Raw genomic sequence first — 27,854 nt, forward strand, 5'->3', positions numbered from 1 at the left:
TAAATCTTAAAAAAAAAACTCAGTATAACATTTTCCTCCTCTTCATCTCTAGCCTTCATAATCACCTGACATGTAAAGTATACATTAATACATAGCAACAAAGTACAACTGTGAATGACCCATTTTAAAATAAAGCTAAATTTAAAAATTGATCAATTAAAGGCATCTACAAAAGATTGCAGTTCAAATTTCTTTATTTAGGGACTTCTTTAGGATAAGTAAGAGTTTGTTTAGAGATTACAAAATTTTGGTAGAGAGATTAAGGCAAAAAACAAAAGCAATATGTTAGGGGTCAGCTGAAGGTCCATCAGAAATGAAAATAAGAATCTCTAAAACTATAAGCCAAAGGAAAATATATTTGGTATATAAAGAACTTTTTAGGAACTTTTTGGTATATAAAGAACTTTCCACACATGGATGTGTGGAAAGTATCACGTTATATGCAGATCTTATGAATTAGCTACTATAAACCTCTGTCATGATACTTACTGATTAAAGTTTAACTCTCCTGGTTTTGGTTTTAGAATTATTGAACTTCTAAGAACTATACAGTCTAGAAATGAATGCTTCCATTCCTATTAGAAATAAACTATTCAACAGTACACAGAGAACTCTACAAAGTTTTAAAACCAAATCCCAATTCTTATTTAATTTCTCCAAATTATGATGCTCTTTAATAGAGATGTGAATATTCCTTTCTAGTGCTGAACTACTTACTCTCTGTTCTAGATTACCCTGCTAATAAATAATTACTAGCATAGAAATCAAGGTATTTAGAAGCTTTTATTGACACTGCTCCAGACCAATTTAGTCTTAGAATACCATAATACCAAAATCTGTTAGACAAACTGTAGATATAATCTAAGGTGGTAATGAATCATATATTGAGCAATGAATTAAGCTTTGTCTTGAGGCCACTTCAAGCATGTTAACCCAGGAAGAAATACCACATAAGTTGGAAGTTCATGAAAGAAACCACAGTCAAAACATGGATCTATAAAGCTAATTCAAGTCTACTAATCCCTTGGAATTTTTTACTGATAGACTTAAAGAACAATTTGGATCTGTTAGCACAATTATTATAAAGGAAAATAAACACAGAAGACCGTCCCATCACAAATAAACATGGCAATAGCAAGAGGAGACTGGGGAGCTCTAATAGAGGAGTTTACTTACCAGATCAAATTCTGAATTTATAATTCCACCAAAGTAGACTGAAATTCACATTCTTTAAATTTATTTTTTCTAAACAAACTACACAAACGAAATTGTAGGAGAAATGGTTTACTTAAGGACAACTGATACTCAAATCATTTTTGTTAATATGTATTAGCTGATTCTTAGAAGTTCCATATTTCTTCATCACACTATGCTAGATATAAATTACTATTTATTACTTGAAAATCAGAAAAAAGAAAAACTACTACATGTTTAAAACAAATCTATAAACTATTTTTTGGCTGATGGTCTTCCCCAATGAGTTCATCCAAATTGGATATTATACTGTCATATATTAGGGGATAGAGGATGATTCCCATCAACGTCCTAATTCTAACTCACTGTTGTTTATCCTTTTGGTTAAGATACTACTTTTCAGTGGTATTGATATCAATCCAATTAGCTAATATTATGTGAAATGGCATGTGAAAGAGATACAGGCAACAAATTCATTTGGGCTTTTTTTGTGTTACTAACCACAGTGATTGAATAAGAAGCCATTTTTAATTCCAGGTCCCAAATTAAAACATAAATCTTCTTACAAGGACTTTATGAATTAAAAAAAGAAAAACAAAAACAACAAAAAACTTGCTTGAGACTTCATGAGGGAATAAAAAGATCAAAAGCAATCTTTCTGAATGGCTTGTAAACATTCAACAGTAAAAGAAAAAAAGGTCTGGAATATTAGAAACCTTTTGAATACTTTGAAATCATGAAGCACACACATTCTTTTAGTTGATGAGATGAATAGCAGTAATATTTGTTTAATTGCTTGGCACAGGCCATTCTAGTAATGGAAAATCTAGCTTTCTGGTAACTGATGTTAATCATTAACAGAGACATGCCCTCGCATAGTGGTTCAAAGACAGGTGCATGCACACAGGAGCAAAGACAGACACACAGAGATAAGAAGCCAGGAATTTGGGGAGGAACCAGTCTCTAAGGAGGCTACAGTTTACTGAATAACACAGACCACAGTCAAGTAACTGGTCATTAATTCCAAGTCTGGTGCCTCCCACCTTAAGCAATCAGGGAACAAGAAAGGGAGATAGAGTATGTACACTGTGCTAATCTTTTTACTCCAAAAAACAAAAATTACAAAATTTTAAGCAAAATAGTATAGTCTTTCATTTGTAAATCAAAAGGCTCAAAGATACAGTAAATGATGTATTTCAAAGTACAGGGCACAGAAATCAAAGAAGAAAAAAAGACACCCCTATTAGCTCAAAAATCAATCAAAAGAATAACAAAGAAACTACCATAAACCTCAAAATGGAGAAATAGCAGACATCCACTCCTGAAGCATTTTTTATTTGTACACTACATATATGAAAAAATAATTCACTGTATATGCCTGGATCCTGCAGGTTCATAAATAATTAGCAATAATTAGAAGCTAAAATAAACTAAAAATAGCTTTAAAAAACAGGAATAACTATTAATAGCATCACCACCAAAATTTAAATTGTGATTTCAAATTTAATTTTCCCTCAGTCGTCTTCCATTCCCCAGAGCCTTTTTTTGCTTTTGCTGATGAATATCTAATTTTAGGATCCCAATTGAAAACAATTGGGCAAATGTTTAAAAAAGAAAAAAATCAGCATCTTTCTCTTTTTAATTAAACAAAAATGACTAGTTTCCAAGAAAGATAAAACGAATGTCAATATATTGACTAATAGTAATCCTTCAAAAAACTGCATTATTTTGAAAAGTAATCTAGTGAGTCATTTTCAGGCATTATTCCTCAGTGTCTGGTTTCCCCTAAAGTGCCTGGGCCAGGAAATGTGGGATGTATGAGATGGGGGCCTGAGGAACCTTACTGAGCTTCCATCAAAGCAACCATTTTTTTTCCCTTCAAACATTTAGCACTTACTCAGTAACAGGCATTGTACTATGCACTTTGTGCAGGAGACCATAACAACAACCCTGAGGTAGAGTATATCACTGTTATCATTTTAATAATGAGAAGGCACAGAGAGTAGCAGAGTCAGAGGCCATACAACTAGCAAGTGGCAGAGCAGGAATTCCAGGCAGCTGCCTGAGTCCAGAGGCCTTGGTCTTAACTAATACACTGCTCTGCTAGATAGCAGATTGTGGCATTTCACGAAAGATTTAATATTTTTTAAAAAGGGGGGTCTAATATATAATTTTAGAATCCCATATAAATATCCCCTTCAGGCTCTGCTTCAATTCCTTGCGTGAAGAAAGCAGAAAACCTGATGAAACAGTACATTTCACTCTAGACAGCTCTAAGCGTTATTGGTTTGGAGACCCAATGTAAATCCCTGGAGCATTTCACCAAGAGGTTCTCCATCTGCGTTCTGGAATAATATACCTTCATCTACTTGAAAGTTCTTTTGGTATTGAGGATAGCCACTGCATTTCCCATTTACCACCTGCCTCCATTTCCTCGGTTGTTCTGTGTGTTCAGATTTCCAGGCTCCTCACCTTTAAGGTCATCACTTTTTAACATGGGGCCCACAATCAAATACCGTGGATATGATCTGAGCAGAGTAAAATCTGATTGTTATTTCTTATTACACAAACTCTATACATTTATTAATGGAGTCAGGGCCTAAGCTTGCATTTACCTGTTTTATAGTTTTGAAGTTAGAAATCTGAAAAGTCTAAGGAAAAAAAGTGAATTACCTTTAAGTCAACTACTTGAAATAATGCATTTAGCAATTTTTATCTCTAACCTTTATTTTAGTCATTTTAAGTTACGAAATATTTAAAATATACCCTAATTAGAAAGAATAACAAATAACCATGCACTCACTACCAACATTTAATAGCTGTTCAGTTTTTACCATATTTGTTTCAGGTCTGTTCAAGCCCCTTGTGGTCCCCTCCCTTCCTGCCTCCCTCTTCAAATTTAAGTCCTGTTCTTAAGTTGGTGGGACTTCTCCCCATCTAGGCTTTTGGCCTTTCAGTTCATTTGAGTAGTATTATTTAATACGTTTTTAAAATCTACATAAAAAGTATATACTGTAGCTATTTTTCTGCAATTCCTTTTATTTTTCACCCAATATCGTGTTTGAGATTTTTCCATACTGAAACACAAGCTAGTGTTCATTCATGTTAACTGCAGTACAGATTTCCATTGTATGAACATACAACAGTTTAGGAATCTATTCTATTAATGGATATTTGGGTTGTTTCCAATTTTGCACTATTACAAACAATGCTAAGGCGGACAATCTTTAACATGTCTCCGTGTACACACACATGAAAGTTTCTTAAGACTATATAGCCAGAAGTAAGTTGCATGTTTTTTTTATATCATAAGGTTCATAATAGAGTTTGTAACATTTACATATTTGTGAATTCTTTTCACTTACAATAATAATATCAATTGCTAGTATCTCTCAAATGTTATTTAAAACATCTATCAGGAACATACTACCAAACTGTACTTAGGCTTATTTCATGTATTTGTTTAAGCCTATCATGTGCCAAGTACTACTTTCAATTTGTGAATGCAACGAAAAAGAATGAAACAAGATAGCTTGTGAACTTTCCATCCAACAGAAAAGGCAAACTATGAACAATTAAATGAGTAAGTGTAATAATAAAGCATGATTCAGTGCTACGACAAGGGAATTACAGGATGCACTGACAGCATAACAGTTGCTCTGGTGTAGTACAGTAAGAGAAGGGAAATAGGAACGACTAGGGAGCCAGCAATCAGGGGATGGGGAGGTGATGAATTTCTTGACAGAGGAAAGAATATATGCAAAGGCTAAAACTGAAGAGCAGGGTATCAGAGGAACTGGGGGAAAAAAATCTGCTTTGGTTGAGGACAAAGGACAGTACAAAAGCGAAGCTAAATATGTAAGGAAAAGAAATTAGTCATTGAAGCAAGGGTGATCAAATGTGCATTTTTGAAAGACCCCTGGCAGTGGTGAATGGGAATAGACTACGGGAGCAAGACTAGATGCAGAGCCCTGAGTTAGGATGCTGTTGCAGGTGGGTGAGGAGAACATGGGCTAGGGTTGTGATTGGTGACTGATGGTCTTTGTCACATTTAAGACCACAGGAAATATCTTCAAAGATCGTTGAGACTGGGTGGCTGAGAAAACAGTGATTCTATTATCACAAATAAGGCAGCAGAATGGGCAGCAGTTCTGTCAGCGGAAAGAGGAGGGGAGTTAAGTGGAGCTTCTGACTTCAATTTTTGTTCTGAAAGTGTGGTCAAGATATCACATCAAGCCTCTTTTTAAAACTTATCAACAAGGTCCAAATTCTCAGCCTCGCATTCAAAAGAATATTGAAGGATAAAGAATGCCACTTCCTCTCTGTATTCTAGGATTCTAGCACTATTTCAGCATACAGTAGATATTCAAAACATATGTGCTGAAAAAGTTCTAACAATGAAACTCAGAACAATTTCCCCACAGATATATATTAAAAATGAAACCCTGTGAAACAATCTGTGTTTTGGAAAACACCTATGACACATCTGTAGCAGTTTGATATAAATGATGAATTCCAAAAAGAAATATTGGACTATGTTTGTAATCTGATCTGTACCTGGGCATGACTGAGTTATGATTAGGGTGTTGACTCCCCACCCCTTGGTGGGTGGGGACTCACAGATAAAAGGCACGGCAAAAAACAGAGTTGAGGGCTTTTAATGTTGGAGTTTTGATGTTAGAGTTTGATGCTGAACACTTAAACTGGAGCCCTGGGAAATCAGCATCCAGAGTAAAGAGAAGCCAGCCCCAGGAAGGAAGGAATCTTGAAGCCAGAGTAAAGTAAGCCCCAGGAACATAGGAACCAAGAAAGCCTGAGCCCTCGCATACGTCGGCAGCGATCTTGCTCCAAACAAACTTTGGTGAGGGAATTAACTTATGCTTTATGGCCTGGTACCTGTAAGCTCCTACCCCAAATAAAAATACCCTTTATAACACCCAGCAGATTTCTGGTATTTTGCATCAGCACCCCTTTGGCTGACTAATACAGCATCCAAAGAAAGTAAGCCACTTGAGAGAATGTGAATAGATGGTCTTGTATCATATAGTATCATATATAGTAGCTCAGGAAATGTTTATGCATATATATTCAAACTACAACTTGTTAGCCTCTCTTTTGTCCTTTCCTTTGGACTCAGGTTGGCTATAGGCTTTCAGTGTCAGGGTTAATGTGAAAGTGCAAGGCCATATTATACAAGTCAAGGTAATTTTTACATAGGAGAATGACTCACAGCTATACCACAATTCCATGTTTCAATGTCATAAACTGGAATAAATGGACTATTTAAACAAATTGATATCCCTTACCGAAAAAAGAACTCTATTTTATTTCTCCCTAGAATATTATATGGTTTTATGAATGTTATCAATAACTTTCAATGAAACATTTTAGCCCGGACATTTATTGCACATACAACCAAGAATTTAACCTATTGATCATTACACACTTGAGACAACAAGAGTAAACCTAGCTTCATCAAAATGTTGAAATACAACAAAAAAAATCTTAAAAACAAAAACAAAAAACTACAACTGTAGCACAGAACCATGTCTTGAATTTAAAAAAGGCCCATGCTAATTAAACTAACTTCCCAATCAGATATCCTTTGAATTATTGCTTGTTTCTCAATTTTTTTGCATATGGTGACATAACTACAGCACCAGCATATTTAAAAATAGGTTTATTTTTTTTCTTCTTAAAATCTATAAACCATCCATAGTTTAACTCATCATCTTAAAAAGTTCAAAATTTACCTTTTCCTGGTTTATCCAACCAAGTAATGGCATTGGAAATAAAAGGGTGTGTGGGGAGTAAACCTGCATAAAAGAGACTTTCAAAGACATTACTAAAAATAAGGTACTTCTTTAAATCCTGACTTGAACAAATCAGCTGTATGTTCTAAAACTGGAAATAGGGCAGCGGACTTGGCCCAGTGGTTAGGGCGTCCGTCTACCACATGGGAGGTCCGCGGTTCAAACCCTGCGCCTCCTTGACCCGTGTGGAGCTGGCCCATGCGCAGTGCTGATGCGCCAAGAAGTGCCCTGCCACGCAGGGGTGTCCCCCGCATAGGGGAGCCCCACGTGCAAGGAGTGCACCCCGTAAGGAGAGCAGCCCAGCGTGAAAGAAAGTGCAGCCTGCCCAGGAATGGCACCACACACACGGAGAGCTGACTCAGCAAGATGACTCAATAAAAAGAGACAGAGATTATTCCTGTGCCGCTGACAACAACAGAAGCCGACAAAGACGACGCAGCAAATAGACAAAGAAAACAAACAACTGGGGTGGGGGGGAAGGGGAGATAAATAAATAAATAAATCTTTTAAAAAAATAAAATAAACAAATCTTTGACACAAACTGTGACATCTGAATATGGACACCATATCAAATGATATTAGGGAATTATTGTTTAATTTTTAGATAATAATAGCAAGGAAGTTATTTTTAAAAGTCCTTACTGGGGAGTCAATATGGCTCAGTGGTTGAGCACCAGCTTCTGACATACGAGGTCCAGGGTTCAGTCCCTGGCCCTGGTACCACAAAAAAAAAAGATTCTTACTAACACATTAAAGTATTTATTGGTAAAAGGACATGAATCTGGGATTTGATTTAAAATATAAAGATGAGGAGGAGGAAAAGAAATGAACAAAACTGAAAAAATATTGACAATTATTAAAGCTGGTTAATGCATGCAAAGGGTTTTGTGTTATTCTCTCCTATTTTTTCAACATTTGAAAGTTAATCTAACAAAAGGGCTTTTCTCCCTCCCCCCATTTTACATTTTGAGTATAGGTTTGGTTTGTTTTTAACCTGAAGGCAAGAATCAATAAATTTTGATGCCTGAAAATATTTTGGGATAATGCCTACAGTGGCCATTAGCTCATATTTCCCACAATCTTTATAAATACTAATATATTATGCAATTGAAAAGCTCTCTCACCTTTTCCTTTGTCCTTAATTCATCAAACATTTGTTGAATTTCTAGTTTCCAATCATCTTGCATGGAATGAAAAGATTCTTGAGGCATTTCAGTCATAACTGCCCCTTCAATAGCAGTCAACTGTTCAAGAATTAAGGCAAATGATGGACGAATATGAGGGTCTTGCTCCCAGCATTCTAAAATAAATAAGAACCCATTAAATTTCTTATCTCAACATATATCAGATTAGCTCCAAGATTCTGAGTTTCTAAGAAACGCTTTACACTGAAATGTATTTCAATTTAACATGTCATTCTAAACCATTAGCCCATGTTGACAATGTGTGAGATTTTAAGAATCTATGGATAATGATCTTGAATAACTTATTTTATACAGTGTCCATGTCAGAGGCTTGGATAATTACTACTAGATAAGGCCGCTGTCTACATTATATCACCTTTAATATATGGACATGTGATTTCCATGCTTTACACATGAGCTCTGTGTTTGAGGGGCCTAAGCTGCCATAACCTGGTGATTTACTCATGTAGAGTTATACAACCTAACCCAAGAAAACCAAAGTCTTTCAGATGTTATAATAACAAAAGAAGCTCTAAGAAATAGCCTAAAAATGAAAAAAGGCAAACAGCTGCTTACAAAAAGTGTTAGTAAACAATTTTAAAAGGATAAGGGTCAAATAGACAAGGTCTTGGCAAACCATGCCAGTTAAAATGGTAAAACATTTTTGATCTTTATGTCAAATTTAAAATAGCAGATTTGGAGCCAACTCATATTGTGTTTGAACTCTATGAGTATCCTTGGTGAGCATTTTATTACCATTCAGTTGCGTTTTTATACATAAATGAGTCACTAGTAAACCAGGATTTTTTAAAAAGTTACTTAGTTCATCAAAACTTCACCTGACCTCATAGATCAAAGGCAAGGTTTCTAATTCTTAAGAGAGCATTATTATTTGAAAGTATCTGAAAATTAGAATCACAGAAATGACTTTTTTTGATTAAAAAATATAGATGTATTAATGACCTCCCTGTAAACACACAAACACAAAGGCTGTACCAATACCTTTCATAAGCTTAGCAAACGGCTCAGGACAGGTGGATGGAATGGGCAAAGTGAGCTTATTGACTGCCACTCCATAAGCCACAGCGAGACCATCGATGCCACGATAGGGAACTTCGCCCGTGAGTAGTTCCCACAGAAGCACTCCATAACTATAAGGCAAATTTTTTCAGAAAGTTAAATGGTGGAAATGGTGTTTTGTTTTGTTTTTTTCCTCATGGCATAACTTGTGCGGTAAATGCATCAGTACCTTCATCCAACTCATAACAGGGATTTTCTCCTCCAACAGCTGTTACCCCAATATGGAAAGTGTGCTTTTCCCATCAGCATCAAAGACATGCAAATACACTCCTTCCCATAAATCACACATTCCTTATGGTAGTTAAAACAACTTAAGTGAAGAAAAGCTATGGAGTAGTACCTAAATGAATTAAGCAGAGTCTGGGGCCAGTCCATGCTTTAAAAGTAAAGTGGATGCTTTGGTAAAAGAATTCATTTCTTCCTAGATCGCAGTTTTCATACCAAAACAAAACTCTTGAGGATCGTTAGGACCTTGAAGATTCTAATCTCCCAGAAAACTCATATTATACACTATAGGGCTGGGACAGACCCATGCTGGTTAAGCATTTTTAAATACACTGTTGAAATTATTTATCTTCTTTCCTCTCCCTAAATTTTAAATGAGTTACTACTGTTTCTACCATATTGCTTAATAGTAACAGGCAGAAGAAATCAATATGGAGGCTGGGCCTCCTTGTGTCTGCTGGAAGGATATGAGATCTCTTTTCATGGAGGAAGATGGAGTGAAATGAGAGCCAAAGATAAACAACTGCAACTGCCACCCTCTCTGAAGCATCAGTGTTTGTGATTCAGGGATCACTGATGTTGATTCTTTAGTTCTTCAGATGCACAACACTATTATAAACAACAGCTGGTAAATATACAGAATTGCTAAATGAACTTTTTAAATGAAGCTGAAGGACCAAATTTTATTACACATCCATATGACAGACAACTTTAAGGTAACCTAAATTCAAGTTAGTCCATAATAGCATAGAAACAAACCTTTTACATGGTATATATTTACTCTCTTCTACTACCCGAGTCAGTATATTAAGTTTTCCTATATCTTCTTCAAAACATAAAGTAAACTCAAATTATCTTTGTAATAAATAAAAAATCAATCCAGATGATTCACTTGACTTTAAACTGAAACACACGGGCATATAAGGAGCACAATCATATTTAGTTTCTTTTTATATTCTATTAACATAGTGGAGTCCTATTTACTACCCTATTCTTTCAAAATCTCAATAGCGTTACATTTTTAAAAGTTCTACATTTAGAGAAGTAATTTAATTCTCATTTATTATGTTTGTTGTTTATACTTCAAGCACAGTTTTAAAGATATCAGACAGAAGATAGTTACATATGCCTAGAAGAAAGACAAAGGACAGAATAACATCAAAAGACAGAGGGACAAAGAAGCCAAAATGAAAACTGAGTTACTAACCCTCGAAACTGGGTATAGCAACCATCCTCCATCCAAAAGGCAAACAGCCTGGATAAAACCCATGGCTCACTGGAGCCAGTGAGAGAAGAATGGATATCTTACTCCCTAGGAAGAACGGGGGAGCAGCAGAGGGCAGAGAGTGGTTTCTCTTCAGTGAGTTTGGCCAAAAAAGCCTACTTTGAATCTCAGCTCTGGCCAAAGCAAGATTATGGACAAGTGTTGGCTGAAAGAGATAGCTCTGTGGAAAGATTCACTGATGAGCACCATTTGCTGACTGGCCAGGAAACCATTTGAAGTCTCTCATCTCAGAACCCTTGAATCAGATCTGCACTCCATTAATGAGTTCCTGGCCCTATTTTGATGACTTAAGCTGGGCAGTTTTAAAGACTCAGAGTAAGATGAACCAAAAATCAAGGAAGAGCTGTGAAACAAAACCACTAGGCAAAAGAGAGAAATTGACCATTAGAGTAAATTCACCAACATGTTCAGATGCGGAGACATCAGCAAAAAACTATAAGCCATACTAAGAAACAGGAAGAGATGGCCCAGGCAAAGAAGCAAACCAAAAATCCTGAGAAGATACAGGATTTAAGACAACTAATGAAAGATAACCACACAAATCTCCTAAATCAATTCAAGAAGTTGAAGGAAAATATGACTAAAGAAATAAAGGAATTAAGGAGACACTGGGTGAGCAGAAAGAACAATTTGAAAGCCTGCAAAGAAAAGTAACAGAGCTTATGGAAATGAAAGAAAAAATGGATAAACTTAAGTTCACAAGTTTTATTATACACGTAATTGTTTATGTATGTTCATATATAAATGATATAAAGATAATAATCGGATTGGTTGGGGAAAAATACTTTGTTTAGTAGTAATATTTTGAAAACGCTCTTTAATCAATAGTTAAAAAGGTTTTGGTGATAGGGTGAGATGTTATATGTTTTTTTGATGTTATATATGTTTGTTCTGTAAGTTCACAACTATTATACATTTATTGTTTATATATACGTATGAGTGATATATTTCAATAAATTAAAAAAATAAAAAAACATTAGAGGCATGTAACAGCAGAAGTGATTGGTGGAGGACAGAAGTAAAGAATAGGGCGGTCCAAGCATCTGAACTTGAAAAGACAGGAGAACAGAAAGCAAAAAGAATGGAAAAAATGGAACATGGTCTCAGGTAACTGAATGACAATGCAAATGCACAAACCTATATATTCCTGGTGTCCCAAAAGGAAAAGTGACTGGAAAAGGGGCAGAAAGAATATTTGAGGAAATAATGCCCAAAACCTTCCCAACCTTTATGAAAGACATAAATATCAATATCCAAGAAGGGCAACACACCCCAAACAGACCAACTTTGAGACAACTAATATTCAGAATGACAAATACCAGAGATAAAGAGAGGCAGCAAGAGAGAAGCAATGTATCACATACCAGGGAACCTCAATAAGATTAAGTGCCAAAAAAGATCTGGAGTAGCAATACTAATATCAGACAAAATAGATTTAAAATGCAAAACTGTTAAAAGTGATGAAGAAGGTCATTATATATTAATAAAATGGGCATTCACCAAGAAGAAATAATGATCATAAATATGTATGTACCTAACCTGGGTGCGCCAAGATACATGATGATGTATACACTGGCAAAACTGAAGGGAGAAATAGACATCTCTACAATAATAGAGGAGATTTCAATATATCACTCTTAGGAATGGAAAGAATATCTGGACAGAGGATAAATAAGGAAACAGAGAGCTTGAACAATATGATAAATGAACTAGACATAACAGATATTTATAAAGCACTGCACCCCAAAACAGCAGGATATACATTCTTTTCAAGTGCTCATGGATTCTTCTCCAGGATAGACCATCTTTTGGATCAGAAGACAGTTCTTCAAAAAGATTGAAATTATACAAAGCACTTTCTCTGATCATAATGGAATAAAGCTGGAAATCAACAACTGAAAGAAAATGGGAAAATTCATAAATACATGGAGATTAAACAATACACTTAAATAATCAGTGGGTCAAAGAAGAAATTACAAGAGAAATTAGTAAATACCTCAAGAGGAATGAAAACCTATGGGGGGAAGTGGCTCTGGCTCAATCCATTGGGCTCCCATCTACCATATGGGAGGCCCTGGGTTTGCGTCCCAGGGCCTCCTTGTGAAGGCAAGCTGGCCCGCACCCATGGAGAGCTGATGGCCCATACCCACCAAGAGCTGATGGCCCGTGCCCGTGCTGGCTCAGCAAGGTGACACAACAAAGGGAGACAAGCAGACAAGCAGAAGAATGCACAGCAAATGGACACAGAGAGCAGACAGCAAGCAAGCTGAAAGGGGGGCATAAATAAAAATAAAAATATCTTAAAAAACAAAAAACCTATGGGACACAATAAAGACAGTGCTGAGAGGGAAATTTATAGCCCTCAACAGTTACATTAAACAAGAAGTACTAACGTTTGCCATCAACTTTGGTATGATGCAGTCTCTGAAGGCACCTGGTCTTCCTCACTCTCATGGTTCAGTATGTCATGGCAGCCCCCCCCGCTTTTGGGCCCACTAACCACCATCTTCTTTATCTTTTTAAGGAGGACCATGTATCTTAAATTCTAAGTTTATTTCTTCAAGAATCAACACCTTACAAAACAAGGTATTAGTCATGCAGGGATTTCATTCAGTTCCAACCACAGTGCTGGATCCATCTTCCTTAAACCTTAATAGAACAACCAGAGGGTTTTAGACGGTCAGGCAGGGCTTCCTCCCCCCAACCAGCAGGAAATACCTACAGAAGAATCATCATTGCCCTTCAGCTCACCCTTAACACTAAGGGTATAGAGGGGAGTTGAGGCAGGTTAGTACAGTGAAAGCAGTAAGGGAGCTTGGCCCGCAGACCACATGGCCATGAATCCCCACATAGAAACCTCCTAAAAGAGAGGCTGCAAGAAAGCTCCTGTGAGACTCTGGCTAAGAAATCCCATTTGGAACTCTTTCCAAGATCCAGGAGAAGTAACAATAACCTCAAACAGGCCTCCTCATTGGGCCCCTGAGAACTAATAGGTAGTGACTGTAAGGCAACCAAATACAACAGCAAACATTATGAAAGGGCAGGAGTAAAGATTTTAAAAACATCTAATCTGGGGCTCCCATGCATGCATGACCCCCTACAGCATGCCTGCACTCTGTCTCAGATTGTGTACTATTTTTTGTTCTTACTTCTTTTTTTTTTTTTCAAAGATTCATTTATCTATTTTATTCCCCCTCCCCCCCTCGGTTGTCTGTTCTCTGTGTCTATTTGCTGCATCTTCTTCTTTGTCTGCTTCTGTTGTTGTCAGCAGCATGGGAATCTACGTTTCTTTTTGTTGCGTCATCTTGTTGTATCAGCTCTCCGTGTGTGCGGCACCATTCCTGGGCAGGCTGCGCTTTCTTTTATGCTGGGAGGCTCTCCTTACGGGGCGCACTCCTTGCGCGTGGGGCTCCCCTACGTGGGGGACACCCCTGGGTGGCACGGCATTCCTCGCGCACATCAGCACTGCGCATGGGCCAGCTGCACACAGGTCAAGGAGGCCCAGGGTTTGAACCGCAGACCTCCCATGTGGTAGACGGACGCCCTAACCACGGGGCCAAGTCTGCTTCCCTGTTCTTGTTACTTAATAAAAGTTTTACTCCCTTGCCCCTCCCCCCAAAAAAGAGCTAAAATCAAAGACCTAACGCATACCTGGAGGACCGAGAAAAAGAACAGCAAAACTAATCCTAAACCAAGCCAAAAGAAAGAAAAAATAAAGATCAGGGCAGAAATAAATGAAATGGAGAACAAAAAAACAGTAGAGAGAATCAACAAAGCCAAAAGTTGGTTCTTCAAGAAGATCAATCAAATCAACAAACCCTTATGTAGACTGACAAAGAAAAAGAGAAAAGATGCAAAAACAAAAAGTAAAATACATGACAGGGACATTACCACTGACCCTGCTGAAATAAAAGTGATCATAAGAGAATACTATGAACATTTGTATGCTAACAAACTAAACACAAACCCTAATCTAGACTGACAAAAAGAGAAAAGATGCAAAAACAAAAAGTAAAAAATATGACAGGGACATTATCACTGACCCTGCTGAAATAAAAGTGATCATAAGAGAATATTATGAACATTTGTATACCAACAACTAAACAACACAGACAAAATGGGCAAATTCCTAGAAACACACAACCTATAGTGACCCTAAAATAAGTAGGAGAGCTCAACAAACCAATCACAAGTAAAGAGATTGATAGTCATCAGAAACCTCCCCAAAATGAAAAGCCCAGGAGCAGATGGCTTTACAGGTGAATTCTACCAATCATTCAAAGACGATCTAATACCAATCTTGCTCAAGCTCTTCCAAGAAACTGAACAGGAAGATATATTACCAAGCTCATTAATGAAGCCAACATCACCCAAATGTTAAAACCAAATGAAGATACCACAAAAAAGAAAATTACAGACCAATTTCTCTAATGAATATAGATGCAAAAATCCTCAACAAAATACTTGCAAACTGAATTCAGAAGCACATTAAAAGAAATATACACCAAAATCAAGTGGGGGGAAGCAGCTGTGGCTCAATCAGTTAGGGTCCCATCTACCATATGGGAGGCCCTGGGTTCACGTCCTGGAGCCTCCTTGTGAAGGCAGGCTCATCTACAAGCACCGTGGAGAGCCAACTCAGCAAGGTGATGCAACAAAAAGGGAGCCAAACAAAAAAAGCACAGAAGAACTCGCAGTGAATGGACACAGAAAGCAGAAAGCAAGCAAGACACAAGGGGAGGGGGGAATAAATAAAAATAAAAATACAGACACAGAAGAATGCACAAAGAAAGGACAGAAAGCAGACAGTAAGTCAAAAAAAAAAGCCACACAGCAGGGGGAATCAAGTGGGTTTTTATCCCAGATACACAAAGGTGGTTCAACACAAGAAACTCAATTAGTGAAATAAACCACATTAATAAATTGAAGAAGAAAAATCATGTGATCCTCTTGACTGACACAAAAAAGGCATTTGACAAAATACAGCATCTTTCTTGATAAAAACACTCCAAAAGGTAGAAAGAGAAGGAAGCTTTCTCAATATGGTAAAGTGCATATATTAAAAATTCACAGCTAACACTGTACTCAACAGTGTAAGACTGAAAGCATTCCTGCTGAGATCAGGAACAAGACAAGGATGGTCACTGTCACCACTGTTATTCAATATTGTACTAGAAGTTCTAGCTAGAGCAAGTAGGCTAAAGAAATAAAAGACACCCAAATAGGTAAGGAAGAAATAAAACTGTCGATATTTGCTTACGATATGATCTTCTTTTTAGAAAATTCTGAAAAGTCCCAAAGAAAGCTACTAGAACTAAGAGATGAGTTCAGCAAAGTAGAAGGACACAAGATAAATATGCAAAAAACAGTAGCATTTCTATATACTATGATGAGCAACCTAAGGAGGAAGTCAGAAAATAAATTCCACTTATAATTGTGACTAAAAGAATCAAATATTTAGGAATAAACTTAATGAAGGACATAAAGGACCTGTATTCGGAAAACTACAAAACATTGCTGAAAGAAACCAAAGAAGGCCTAAACAAATCAAAGGACATTCTGTGTTCATGGATTGGAAGACAAAATATCATATTGGTTCTTCTGAGGGCTACAGAGACCCACAGGGTCTATGGTCATGGCAGATGGAGTTCAGTGCCATGTCAGTTGGCCCTTCTTTGGAGTTTGTGTTTCTGTGTGATGGAGCTGGACTCAGATGTGATCCTTGTCCACAAGTCTCTCCTGTTACTTTTACCCGAACTGTAGTTGGTGCTGGGGTTTAATGTATACCCAGGGGACCTGAATCTCTGGACTGACCATGTGATAGCCAGGCCCTGGGCCTCAACAGACTTGCAACTCCTACACTCTGGTTTAACCCCACTCATGAAGGTGAAGACGGTCACCCACCACACCAGGGAGCCAAGAGTGCCTACAATTGAAAGCAGGAGAATTACATCCAGCATCCATGTGGAATCTAAGCCCCCTCTTGATATAGATGTGGAGTGGACACAATCATTCTAAGGTCCACAGGATGGAGGAATAGAGTATGGATTAGAGTGAACTTACTGATATTCTATTCATGAGCTACTGTGATTAGTAATCGAAGAAAATGTGGCACTGGTGTGGAGAAAGTGGCCATGGTGGTTGCTGGGGGTAGGGAGTGGGAGGAAGAGATGTGATGTGGGGGCGTTTTCGGGACTTGGAGTTGTCCTGGGTGGTGCTGCAGGGACAGTTACTGGACATTGTATGTCCTCCCATGGCCCACTGGGTGGACTGTGGGAAAGTGTGAGCTATGGTGTGGGCCACTGACCATGAGGTGCAGCAGTGCTCAGAGATGTATTCACCAAATGCAACGAATGTCTCATGATGATGGAGGAGGTTGTTGTTATGGGGATAGGAGTAGGGTGAGGGGGGTGGGGGGTATAGGGGGACCTCATATTTTTTTAATGTAACATTAAAAAAAGAAAGAAAGAAAAAAAAAAGATGTCAATTCTACCCAAACTGATTTACAAATTCAGGGCAATCCCAATAAAAATCACAACAGCCCTTTTTGCAGAAATGGACAAGTCAATCATCAAATTTATTCGCAAGATTAAGGGGTTCCAAATAACCAAAAACGTCTTTAAAAAGAATGAAGTTGGAGGACTCTCGCTTCTGGACTTTAAATCATATTACTCAACTGCAATGAATGTACCTCACTAATGATGGATGTTGTTAATGTGGGAAAATGTGGGAGGTGTGGAGAGCAAGTCATATGAGAATGCCCTATATTTTTTATGTGACATTTGTATAATCTAAGTGTTTTTAAAAAAATAAAAAATAAAAAAAAATAAATCATATTGCTTAGCTACAGTGGCAAAAAGAGCATGGTATCTAAAGATAGACATACTGACCAATGGAATCAAATTGAGAATTTGGAACTAGACCCTCGTATCTATAGTCAAGTGGTTTCTGACAGGGCAGTCATGTCCACCCAGATAGTTCAGAACCGTCCTTTCAAAAAATGGTGCTGCGCAAACTGGATATCCATATCCAAAAGAAAGAAAGGGGACCCTTATCTCACACTTTATACAAAATGGATCCAAGACCTAAACATAAAAGTTACAACCACAGAGTTCCTAGAAGAAAAGTGTAGGGAAGCAACTTTAAAATCTCGTGTTAGGCTGTGGTTTCTTAAAACTTATATCCAATGCATAAGTAATGAAAGAGAAAATAGGAAGGTAATGGGACCTTCTCAAAATTAAATATTTTTTTCTTCAAAAGACTCTGTCAAGAAATAAAAAGGTAACCTACTTAATGGGAGAAAATATTTGGAAACTAAATATCTGATAAGGGTTTGATATCCAAATTATATAAAGTGATCGTATAACTTAACAATAAAAAAACAAACCACCCAATTAAAAAATGGGCAAAAGATTTGAATAGACATTTTTCCAAAGACTAAACAGAAACAGCCAAAGAGTACATGGAAAAATGTTCAACATTACTAGCTATTGGGGAAATGCAGATCAAAACTACAATGAGATACCATTTCACGCCTCACAGAATGGCCATTATTTAAAAAAACAGAAAACTACAAGAGATAATGTGGAAAAATAGGAACACTCCTTCACTGTTGTTGGGAATGTAGAATGGAGCAACCTTTCTGGAAGACAGTTTGGCAGTACCTCAAGAAGCTGAATATAGAACTGCCATATAATCTAACAGTCCCGTAACTAGGAATATATTCAAAATAACTGAGAGCCAGGATGTAAACTGACATTTCCACACCAATGTTCATAGCGGCATTATTCACAATTGCTAGAATATGGAACCAGCCCACAGCAGCATTATTTATGATTGCTAGAATATGGAATCAACTGAAGAATGGATAAACAAAATGTGGTATATACATACAATGAAATATTACTCAGTTGTAAGAAGAAATGAAATTGAGATGCACATGACAACATCTATGAACATTGAGGACATTGTGGTTAGTGAAATAAGCCAGGCAGAAAAGGACAAATATTGTATGGTCTCCCTAATATGAACTAAATACGATAAGTCAACTCACAGAGGTAAACTCTAGAGTATAGGTTACTAGGAGATAGAATGTGGGCTGAGAATGGGAGCTGATGCTTAATGTAGAATTTTCAATAATTCTATTGTAAAAGTGTGGAAATGAATGGAGCTGATGGTAACACATTGTATTGAGTATAACTAATACTGCTGATTTATAAATGTGATTGTGAAGTAATCTGTGGATGTTAAATGTCAATTAAAAGGAAGCTAGAGAATAATCTAGGAACTGTATAACAGTGATTTTGGTGGTGAATGAAGATTATGGTACATAGTATAATTACAAGAATGTTTTTTTTACAAAGTGTTAATGTGGTGATACATGGGAAAACTACAACTAATATAATTCATGGATGATAGTTAACAGTAATATTATAATATTTTTTGCAGCAATGGCAAAGAAAATTTATCAATTCCAAGGGACATAGGGTATAAGGGGGTATGGGATTTTTCCTTTTGGAATAACTGAAAACATTTTAAAATTGACTGTGGTGATGACAGCAAAACTGTGATGAAATCGAAGGTCACTGAGAGTACACTTAGAATGGATTGTTCAAAGCACGGGATTGCATAAAAGAGAATCCTGTGGCAGAAGACAGGACTGTGGTTAACAGAATACGGGAATATTCTCTCATGAACTATAACAAATGTATAATACTAAGGGTGCTAATAATTGCGTGAGTTGGGGAAAAAATACACCAAATGTAAGATATGGGTTACAGTTAGCAGTAATATTTTGATGATGCTCTTTCATAGTTTCTAACAAGAGTTTCACAACAATGCAGGCTCTTACACTAACAGCTGCCACCCTGATGAACCACCAGGGACAGGACCCTGTGGCAGGAGACCCTGTGGCTATACTCCTGCACTGCTGTAGCCAGAGAAACCTGAGGGTTAGCCTAAGGGCCCAAGCCCTGGCTCTGGCTCATGAAGGTGCTCAGGATGCTCATTTTCTGGGTTTGGGCAATGTTGGGTCCCACCAGTCTCATTCCTTTCTGCTTCTAATTTGAGCTCTGATAGGTTTTTAAATAACTATTTAACATTTTAACCTCTAGACCTGTGTGACATCTACAAAGGATCCAAATAAAGGAAGAAGCAAAAAAAAAAAAAAACAAAAAAAAAACAAAGCAAAACAAACCCCAACAGAATTTGCCCAATCAAATTGGCGCTAGGGATCCTCCAGCTGAGGTTCTTTTTAAAAGAGAACTGGATTTGGAGGCAGAACAGGTCTTTGGTAGTATTACTACTTACTAGCCATGTCCTCACTCACAAATTAAATCATTTGTAAAATAATATAATAGTGATAGTTGCTCTATCATCTCAAAGCACTATTTTATACAAAAAAAGAAAGAAAATACAGTACTTGCAAATTGTGTACTGCTTCAACTGTTTGCTATTAGATTGAAACCAATACTCTTCAGACTATCTGCTTAGTCTTTTAAAAATTACTTATATCATGGTTCATTAATAGATATTCCTTCCTACTTTCAAGACCTCTTAAGCTTAACGCATAGATGAACCAAATTACCTCAGAGCAAGGGACCAAAACATTATTACACAGAATATATGGAAAGAGCCTAAATTCTAAGTCATGTTCTTGCTACCCTCATTAGCAAACAAAACAAAACCAAAGACCACCAAAAAACTTTTTATCTGTAAATATCAGATAATGAAAATTCAGAATAGTTCACTTTTCCAGAGAGAAAGGGGCTTATTCTGTTAAAAACCAATGGGACTATTTTTAAAGTACTATTTTTCTGCCTCTTAAACTAGATTAGGTAAAGTCTAATGAAACCCTCTCTGATAACTCACAATAAGGAAAGGCTTTAGTACCAGGAGTCATGGATCTGTATCTTGATACTTGAATCTGGTACTTATTAGTTTTGCAATCCGGAGAATCCTAGTAAATTCTCAGGCCCTTAATTTACTGATCTGTAAAACTGGCAGTGATAGGTAGTTCAAATTATGCACCCCCTCAAAAGACAGCATTCTAAGTTCAAGTTCCTGTGGGTGTGAACCCATTTGTAAATAGGATCCTTTGAAGATGTGTTATTAGTTAAGGTGTGGACTCATGTGTGAATGGGATCTCTAAGATCCTATCTAGGTGTGGTCAAATTGAATTAGGGTAGGCTTGATATGTATTACTGGAGGCCTTATAAAAAGCCAGACTTCAGAAAAAGCCACAGGCAGAGATCAAAGACATTGCCATGTGGTAAGAGGCAGAGAGGCAAGCTGAGGAACCCCAAGGATTGCAGCAAACCAGGACCAGATGTTAGAGGCTTCAGGGAGAAAGCCGGCCTTGCCAACGCCTTCATTTTGGACTTCTAGCCTCTGAAGTCTAAACCAACGCGTTGTGTGTTTGTTACAGTAGCCTGGCAAACCATGACAATGGGTAATAACAAGAGTATTGTAATAATTAAGTGATAATACCTATCTAATTTGCATAGGACAGTTACCTTGTAATACAATAACTGGTAAGGAGAAAGGAGAGGGGGAAGATGACAAGTAAACACACTACCAATAGCTCTGTCTCTAGCACTGCACAGAGTAAGCAATAATTTGGATGAAACTATCTTTCAAGTGAATATAACAAAAGGAGATTCTAAAGCAATGATACGTGTTGTTAAGACAGATGATCTTTTTTACCCTAACCCAGCCTGATATGCTAAGACTCTAGTATGTTTGAATAGGTCAATGCATTCTAGCTGTATACAGGGATGTTTGGCTCCACACTAGGTAGCCCTAGGGGCCATAGTTATTAGTCAGTTTCATAGTATTTCATGCTTTTTCCCCCCATCACCTACTTTGCTTTCAGTGGCCATTTTTTTAGCCTTCTAATTAGCTGCTTTTAACAAAAATCAGATATTCAAGTTTTGTAAAACTGAGAATAAATTTATAAATAGATCTTTGTGAAAAGGCCTTCCAATGAGTGTATGAGCATGAATAGTTTATTTTGACTAGTTGAAGTAGCTTTTTGTTTTTTCTTATTTCCTGGTTTTCCTCTGTGTTTAAAACAGGTGAAATTGCTATAAAGCATTCATATAGATTGCTTAGAATTCATATAGCTGTAATTGCATAGCTTATAACAGGAGCACACAAATGAAATGGTTAGTCTTAAGAATCAGGGAAGAGGACTTGGCCCAGTGGTTAGGGCGTCCGTCTGCCACGTGGGAGGTCCGCAGTTCGGACCCCGGGTCTCCTTGACCCGTGTGGAGCTCGCCGACGCGCAGTGCTGGTGCGCGGGGGTAGTGCTGTGCCACGCAGGTGTGTCCCCACGTAGGGGAGCCCCACGCGCAAGGAGTGCACCCGTGGGGAAAGCTGCCCAGCGCGAGGGAGAGTTCAGCCTGCCCAGGGATGGCGCCGCACACACGGAGAGCTGACAGGGCAGGATGACAGGGCAACAAAACGAAACACAGATTACCGTGCTGCTGACGTCAAAAGACGCGGACAGAGAGGAACACCCAGCGAGGTAATGGACGCAGAGAACAGACAACTTAAAAAAAAAAAAAAAGATACAGTATTTTAAATGTAAAACTGACTTATGACGTATTTTAATAGTTGTTAGTGTCTTGTATAATTTCTTAAAATGAATTGCCTATTTCACCTAATATTTAGGTACTATCATAGGGTTGGAAAATTATTTTTATTAAATCTATGAGAATAAATTTAATGCTTGATAAACACACACATCCCACCCTAGAGACTGAAACTAATTAAGTGAGGGGTTAAGGGGCAAGTATTTCTATTTTTAAATGGTCCTAAGAGATCACTGAACCCCTGATATACTTGATAAACTTCTTAAAAGTTAATAAGCAGAACAACATAGTCGTATTTTAAGTGTAGAGGATAAGCTTGGAATTTAAGGGAATTTTATGGAACTTATATCAACAGGGACTCTGCCATGACCTTAAGGTGTGAACCTGTTCTGGTGTACTTTATGATTAAGGAGGAAAATCGATTTTTGCTGATCGTGGATTTGGAAGTCGGACAGATCTGGATTCAAATAGCAGTACTGTAACTTATTCGATAAGGACTTTTAGCAAGGACTTCAGTCCCAGTTTACTTCTATGTGAAAAACGGGAATTTTAACCACAATGAAATACTACTTCACACACTCACTAGGATAGCTATAATCAAAAAGAGAATAACACAAATATTCTAGCAACATTATTCATAATAGCTCTAGAGTGAAAAAAACCCTAATGTTTATCAACTGATGAATGAATAAAATGTCATGTGTCATACAATGGATCATTTTAGACAATAAAAAGCAATGAAGTACTAATACATGCTACACCATGGATGAACCGTGAAACACTGTACCAAATGAAAGAGGCAAGTCACAAAGGATCACATATTATATATTCCATTTATATAAAATGTCCAGAATAGGCAAAATAGGCAAATCTACAGAGATGGAAAACAGACAAATGGTTGCCTAAGGCTGGGGGCGGGGGAGGGGAAGGAATAGAATAACAGGAGTGATAGGTAAAGATGTGGAGTGTTTTGGGATAATGAAAATGTTCTAAAATTGACTGTGATAATGAATACACAACTCTATGAATATACTAAAAGCCACTGAATTGTGTACTTTAAGTAAGTGAATTGTATGGTATGTGAATATCTCAATAAAGCTGTTAAGAAACGACAAGAGAAGAATCCTGGAATTTTAATGCCTGCCACATAGGATTTTATGAGCATTAAATAAAGGCAAGTAAGCTCTTAGTGCACTGTAACTATTAAATAGAGTGATTTTTCTTTATTATTCTGTTTCTGGTATCATGTACTTTATCTTCATTTCCTGATCAGACATATCTGAATGGAGAATCAAGATGACCTTGCATTCCGTTTGAGTCTAGCTCTCCATCTTGAAGCAGGAGGCTTTAATCGTTAGAAGATACATATCTATAAAACTAAGGAGTTAGTCTAATTTTTTTTCTCAAATTCCTTCCTGCTAATACTTTGCTTGTGAATCCTAAGGAATCAAAATTTTGCTAAAGTAAAAATTTACATTTATATGCTGGCAAGCCTTACAAAATCTTAGCTTTGCTGTTAACTGAAATTATAACTAGTTTTAATCAAACCTCAGACTTAACAAAAAAGTTTCCTGATCAAATGGAAGTTATATGACAATAAAAACTTCATTATATCTTCTGTTGTAATTATGACTATCTTGATCAAAACCACAAAACCTTCCTCCGAAAGGTCTACACTATTTTTTATGCTTTAGAATTACTGAATACTTTGGGACTCATATAAACGAAGCACAGCAACCAGTTTCTGTAGAAGTCTGCAAAAGCAAAAATGCATTGTGCTTACCTCCAGATATCACTTCCTTTAGTAAACAAGGAAGACTTTATAACTTCAGGTGCCATCCATGCGTAGGTGCCAGCTGCACTCATTTTAGTGGTTCTGTGCCATTCCCTGGCCAACCCAAAATCTGTAATCTTCAATGTTTTATTACAGATGTCATCATGTTCTATCTTCTCAAGCAGCAAAACTAGGTAAAAATCAAAGGGGGGATATTTTTGTATTCTCATAATATTTTTACACATTTTTGACATTTAGAACACAATCTTCATTATACTTGGCAGAGTGAACCTGAGCTTTTATCTTACATAAGTATATATCAAAACTTTTAATTTCCTCATGTTTCGTGGATCATATGTGCCTGAAGTTACAAGTTAGAAAAAAAAATTCAGGGACACAATATAGGTTAGCGGAGGAGTGTTTCTCTTTATGAGAAAGCAAATGATTTCTAGAGGCAAGAAATATTTACTGCAACATCATAGGTAGGATCAGAAGTCTGTGAACGTTTACCTGATATTAAAACGAATACACTATTTTCTTCCAAGAAAGTAGTTCCTGACCTAAATACAGTCTTTCCATTGGTATAGTAAACTGAAAATAGATTACATATTACCATATTCTTTTTATTATCCAACATTATATTAAATTTGCAAATGCTCAATTTTAGCTCAGAAAGATCATCTATGAGCTATAATCATTTTACTACAGTTTAAAATATAGCAAAAACTAAAAACTTCACGGACACACCATACAATTGCTTGTTTTCCCCAACCCCACCATCCTGACAAAGTACACTATACACAACAGCAACTTTCATTAGCAGAACTCATGTCGGTCTGTCCTTGAAGTCTCTTGTAACTCTTTAGCTAAAATGAATGTGCTTCTCAATTATCTCCCAACTGCAAACTACCCCCCCACACACAAACCCCATCCCTATACCACACTTTCTCCAGCATATTCAGTTCCCATATCTCTACTGGTTTATTTCTCACTGACTACAACCATGTAGACAGAAGTGTTCCCTAAGTTTGCCAAGAGGCTTTAACGTGTTACGTACATTTGCTACAAAAAGTTTTAAGTGAATAGTCTAAACCTATTTTTTTTCCTAACTTATTTTCCACTCATTCCTTAAAACCCTGCAATCTAACTTCTTGCTCTATTGCTCCATTTACACTGAATGCTCTGCAAATCCTCCTCTCTCCTCCATTCTCCTTGCTAAACTACATTAGCTCTAGTCCTCATCCCCTCACACCTGAATTACAATTGTTCTAACTGTCCTTGATGGTGCCAATCTCTTCCTCTCTAATCCATTTTATATACCACCACTGGCAGATTAATGTTCCTCAAGTGTCATATCATTCTTTTTTTTTCCTTTCTCTTCCCTTCCCCCCGCCCGGGTTGTCTGTTCTGTGTCTATTTGCTGTGTCTTCTTTGTCAGCTTCTGTTGTTGTCAGCGGCACAGGAATTGTGTTTCTTTTTGTTGCGTCATCTTGTTGTGTCAGCTCTCCATGTGGGTGGCGCCATTCCTGGGCAGGCTGCACTTTCTTTCGTGCTGGGTGGCTCTCCTTACAGGGTGCACGCCTTGCACATGGGGCTCCCCTACGCCGGGGACACCCCTGCGTGGCACGGCATTCTTTGCGAGCATCAGCACTGCACGTGGGCCAGCTCCACACAGGTCAAGGAAGCCCGGGGTCTGAACCACGGACCTCCCATGTGGTAGACAGAAGCCCCAACCACTGGGCCAAGTCTGCCGCCCTCATTCTTCTTTTAAGAAACAAACTACTAATACATGCAACAAAATGGATGGTTCTCAAAAACATAATGCTAAGTGAAAGAAGCCAGACATATGACCCTTTGGAAAAGCAACTATAGGGACAGCAATCAGATCAGTGGGGATAGGGGTGTGACAGATTGTAAAAGCACAAGGGAACTTTTGGGTGTGTATGTTTGTAGGGGGTTGCTATTTATATTTTACCATGAAAAAGAAAACTAAAAATCACAAAGGAAAGTTTCTTTCATTTTACTTAATGCCATTTTTGTAACAGCAATATCTGTTAATTCTTAGAAGGAAAACCTTAGTTGGAGATTTTTTATAATATTTTATTCAACAAAATTGGAGAATGGCATAAGATATGATATTTTTCATGTCTGATTTTTGGAACATGATCATAAAGAGGGACTATGTTAGTTTTTAAATGTTAGTTATAATAATGATTAACATTTCCTCAGTACATTCTATATGTCAGTTACTGTTATAGGTATTTTAATCATTTAGCCCATATTACAATGCTATGGGCAGATACTATTATGTCCACTTTATAGATACAAAAGTGAGGTACAGAAATATTGAGTAATCTGTCCAAGTTCACACAGCCAAGGAGCAGTGAAACTCAGGCAGTCTGACTCAGAGACCATGCCCTGAACCATTATCTACACTGCTTAGTTGACAGCTTTTAAGTTTTCAATTATTCACAAGACCTTTCTTTATCCTTTAGAACTCTCTCTCTCTCTGTTGAGGTGCCCATTCTCCTCCTGAGTTCCTAACATTGGTTAATTATCAACTAATATAATTACAGGCAGTCTAGCATAGTGATGAACAGAATGTACTCTACGGCCAGACTCCGTGGTTTGGACTAACCTCTCAGTGTTTGTTTACTTGCCTGCATGGAGAATTATAATAGTACCTAGTTAAAAGGTTGTTGTGAGGAGTAAATGAATCTATGTAAAGAGCTTAGGACAGTGCCTGCGACATAGCAGACATTTTGTAAGAATTTTATACCCACATACGCACACTTTTAGGAATGTGTGTTTTGCAAATCTTCAAAATACTTTCATGAACTTCAGGAAATCCCGCGTCTTTTGCAAGTCTTAACATTTCATTCTGCAGTAGAGTCACACTTTATTTGCAACATATTATCAAATTTTAACAAAATTAGAAAATGATAAAAGGTAAAGAGTTATTACAACTAGAAGGAACTAACACTAGATGCAAACATGGAGGGATATTTGAGTGGGACTTATTTTGTAAGTAGTCAATGCTGAATACTGTTGTGTTGTAATAGTTGTTTTCCCATGCAATCTTGTAATTGTGAGACTGAGAGAGCAAGGGCCCTTTATACTATTCTTACATCCATTGCATAGATAAAAATCAGGTTTAAGGTGGTTATATACCCAGTTAAACAGTCGGTAAAGTAAGCTACATATGAAGGGATGGAGAAAGGGAAGGAGAGCGAGGAAGGTGAGATGAAAAGGAAACTCACTGCATTTAAAACGGTCTCCCATATTCTTTCTATCCATCCAATCTGTATCTATTTTCAAGGTCCAACAGCCTTAGGAAAATGTTCCTGAGCAACCCAAAAATATTTTATTTTACCAATCACTCACTATTTATATACATTATATTTGATCAATTATCTCTTTACCTAAGACTTATCTCCCCAAATTACATACAAACTACTTCATCTCAGTGGATGTATTGTTTTATAGTTTTCTATAGTCCTTACATTACCTAACACAGTACATTGTACATCACAGTGCTCAATGGAATATTTTTATTAATGACAATTATAATCTGTTTTATTTTATTTTTTTTTTTTTTTAAAGATTTATTTATTTATTTAATTCCCCCCCCCCCTCCCCTGGTTGTCTGTTCTTGGTGTCTATTTGCTGCGTCTTGTTTCTTTGTCCGCTTCTGTTGTCGTCAGC

The 27,854-nt window shown here is 37.2% G+C and overlaps 1 protein-coding gene across 2 annotated transcripts in view; it reads right to left on the reverse strand.

Moving 5' to 3' along the window:
* MAP3K21 (mitogen-activated protein kinase kinase kinase 21) overlaps window positions 1–27,854 on the reverse strand; it is a 78,786-nt gene that overhangs the window by 36,194 nt on the left and 14,738 nt on the right. For both annotated transcript variants that reach the window (XM_058309525.2, XM_058309527.2), the window contains exons 2-4: window positions 24,159–24,339; window positions 9,194–9,342; window positions 8,132–8,307 (exon numbers count right to left, since the gene is read on the reverse strand). In XM_058309525.2, the coding sequence (XP_058165508.1) occupies window positions 8,132–8,307; window positions 9,194–9,342; window positions 24,159–24,339 (506 nt within the window). The remainder of the gene's footprint in view (window positions 1–8,131; window positions 8,308–9,193; window positions 9,343–24,158; window positions 24,340–27,854) is intronic.

The sequence above is a fragment of the Dasypus novemcinctus genome, chromosome 13 (genome assembly GCF_030445035.2).
Source record: "Dasypus novemcinctus isolate mDasNov1 chromosome 13, mDasNov1.1.hap2, whole genome shotgun sequence".
Lineage (NCBI taxonomy): Eukaryota > Metazoa > Chordata > Mammalia > Cingulata > Dasypodidae > Dasypus > Dasypus novemcinctus.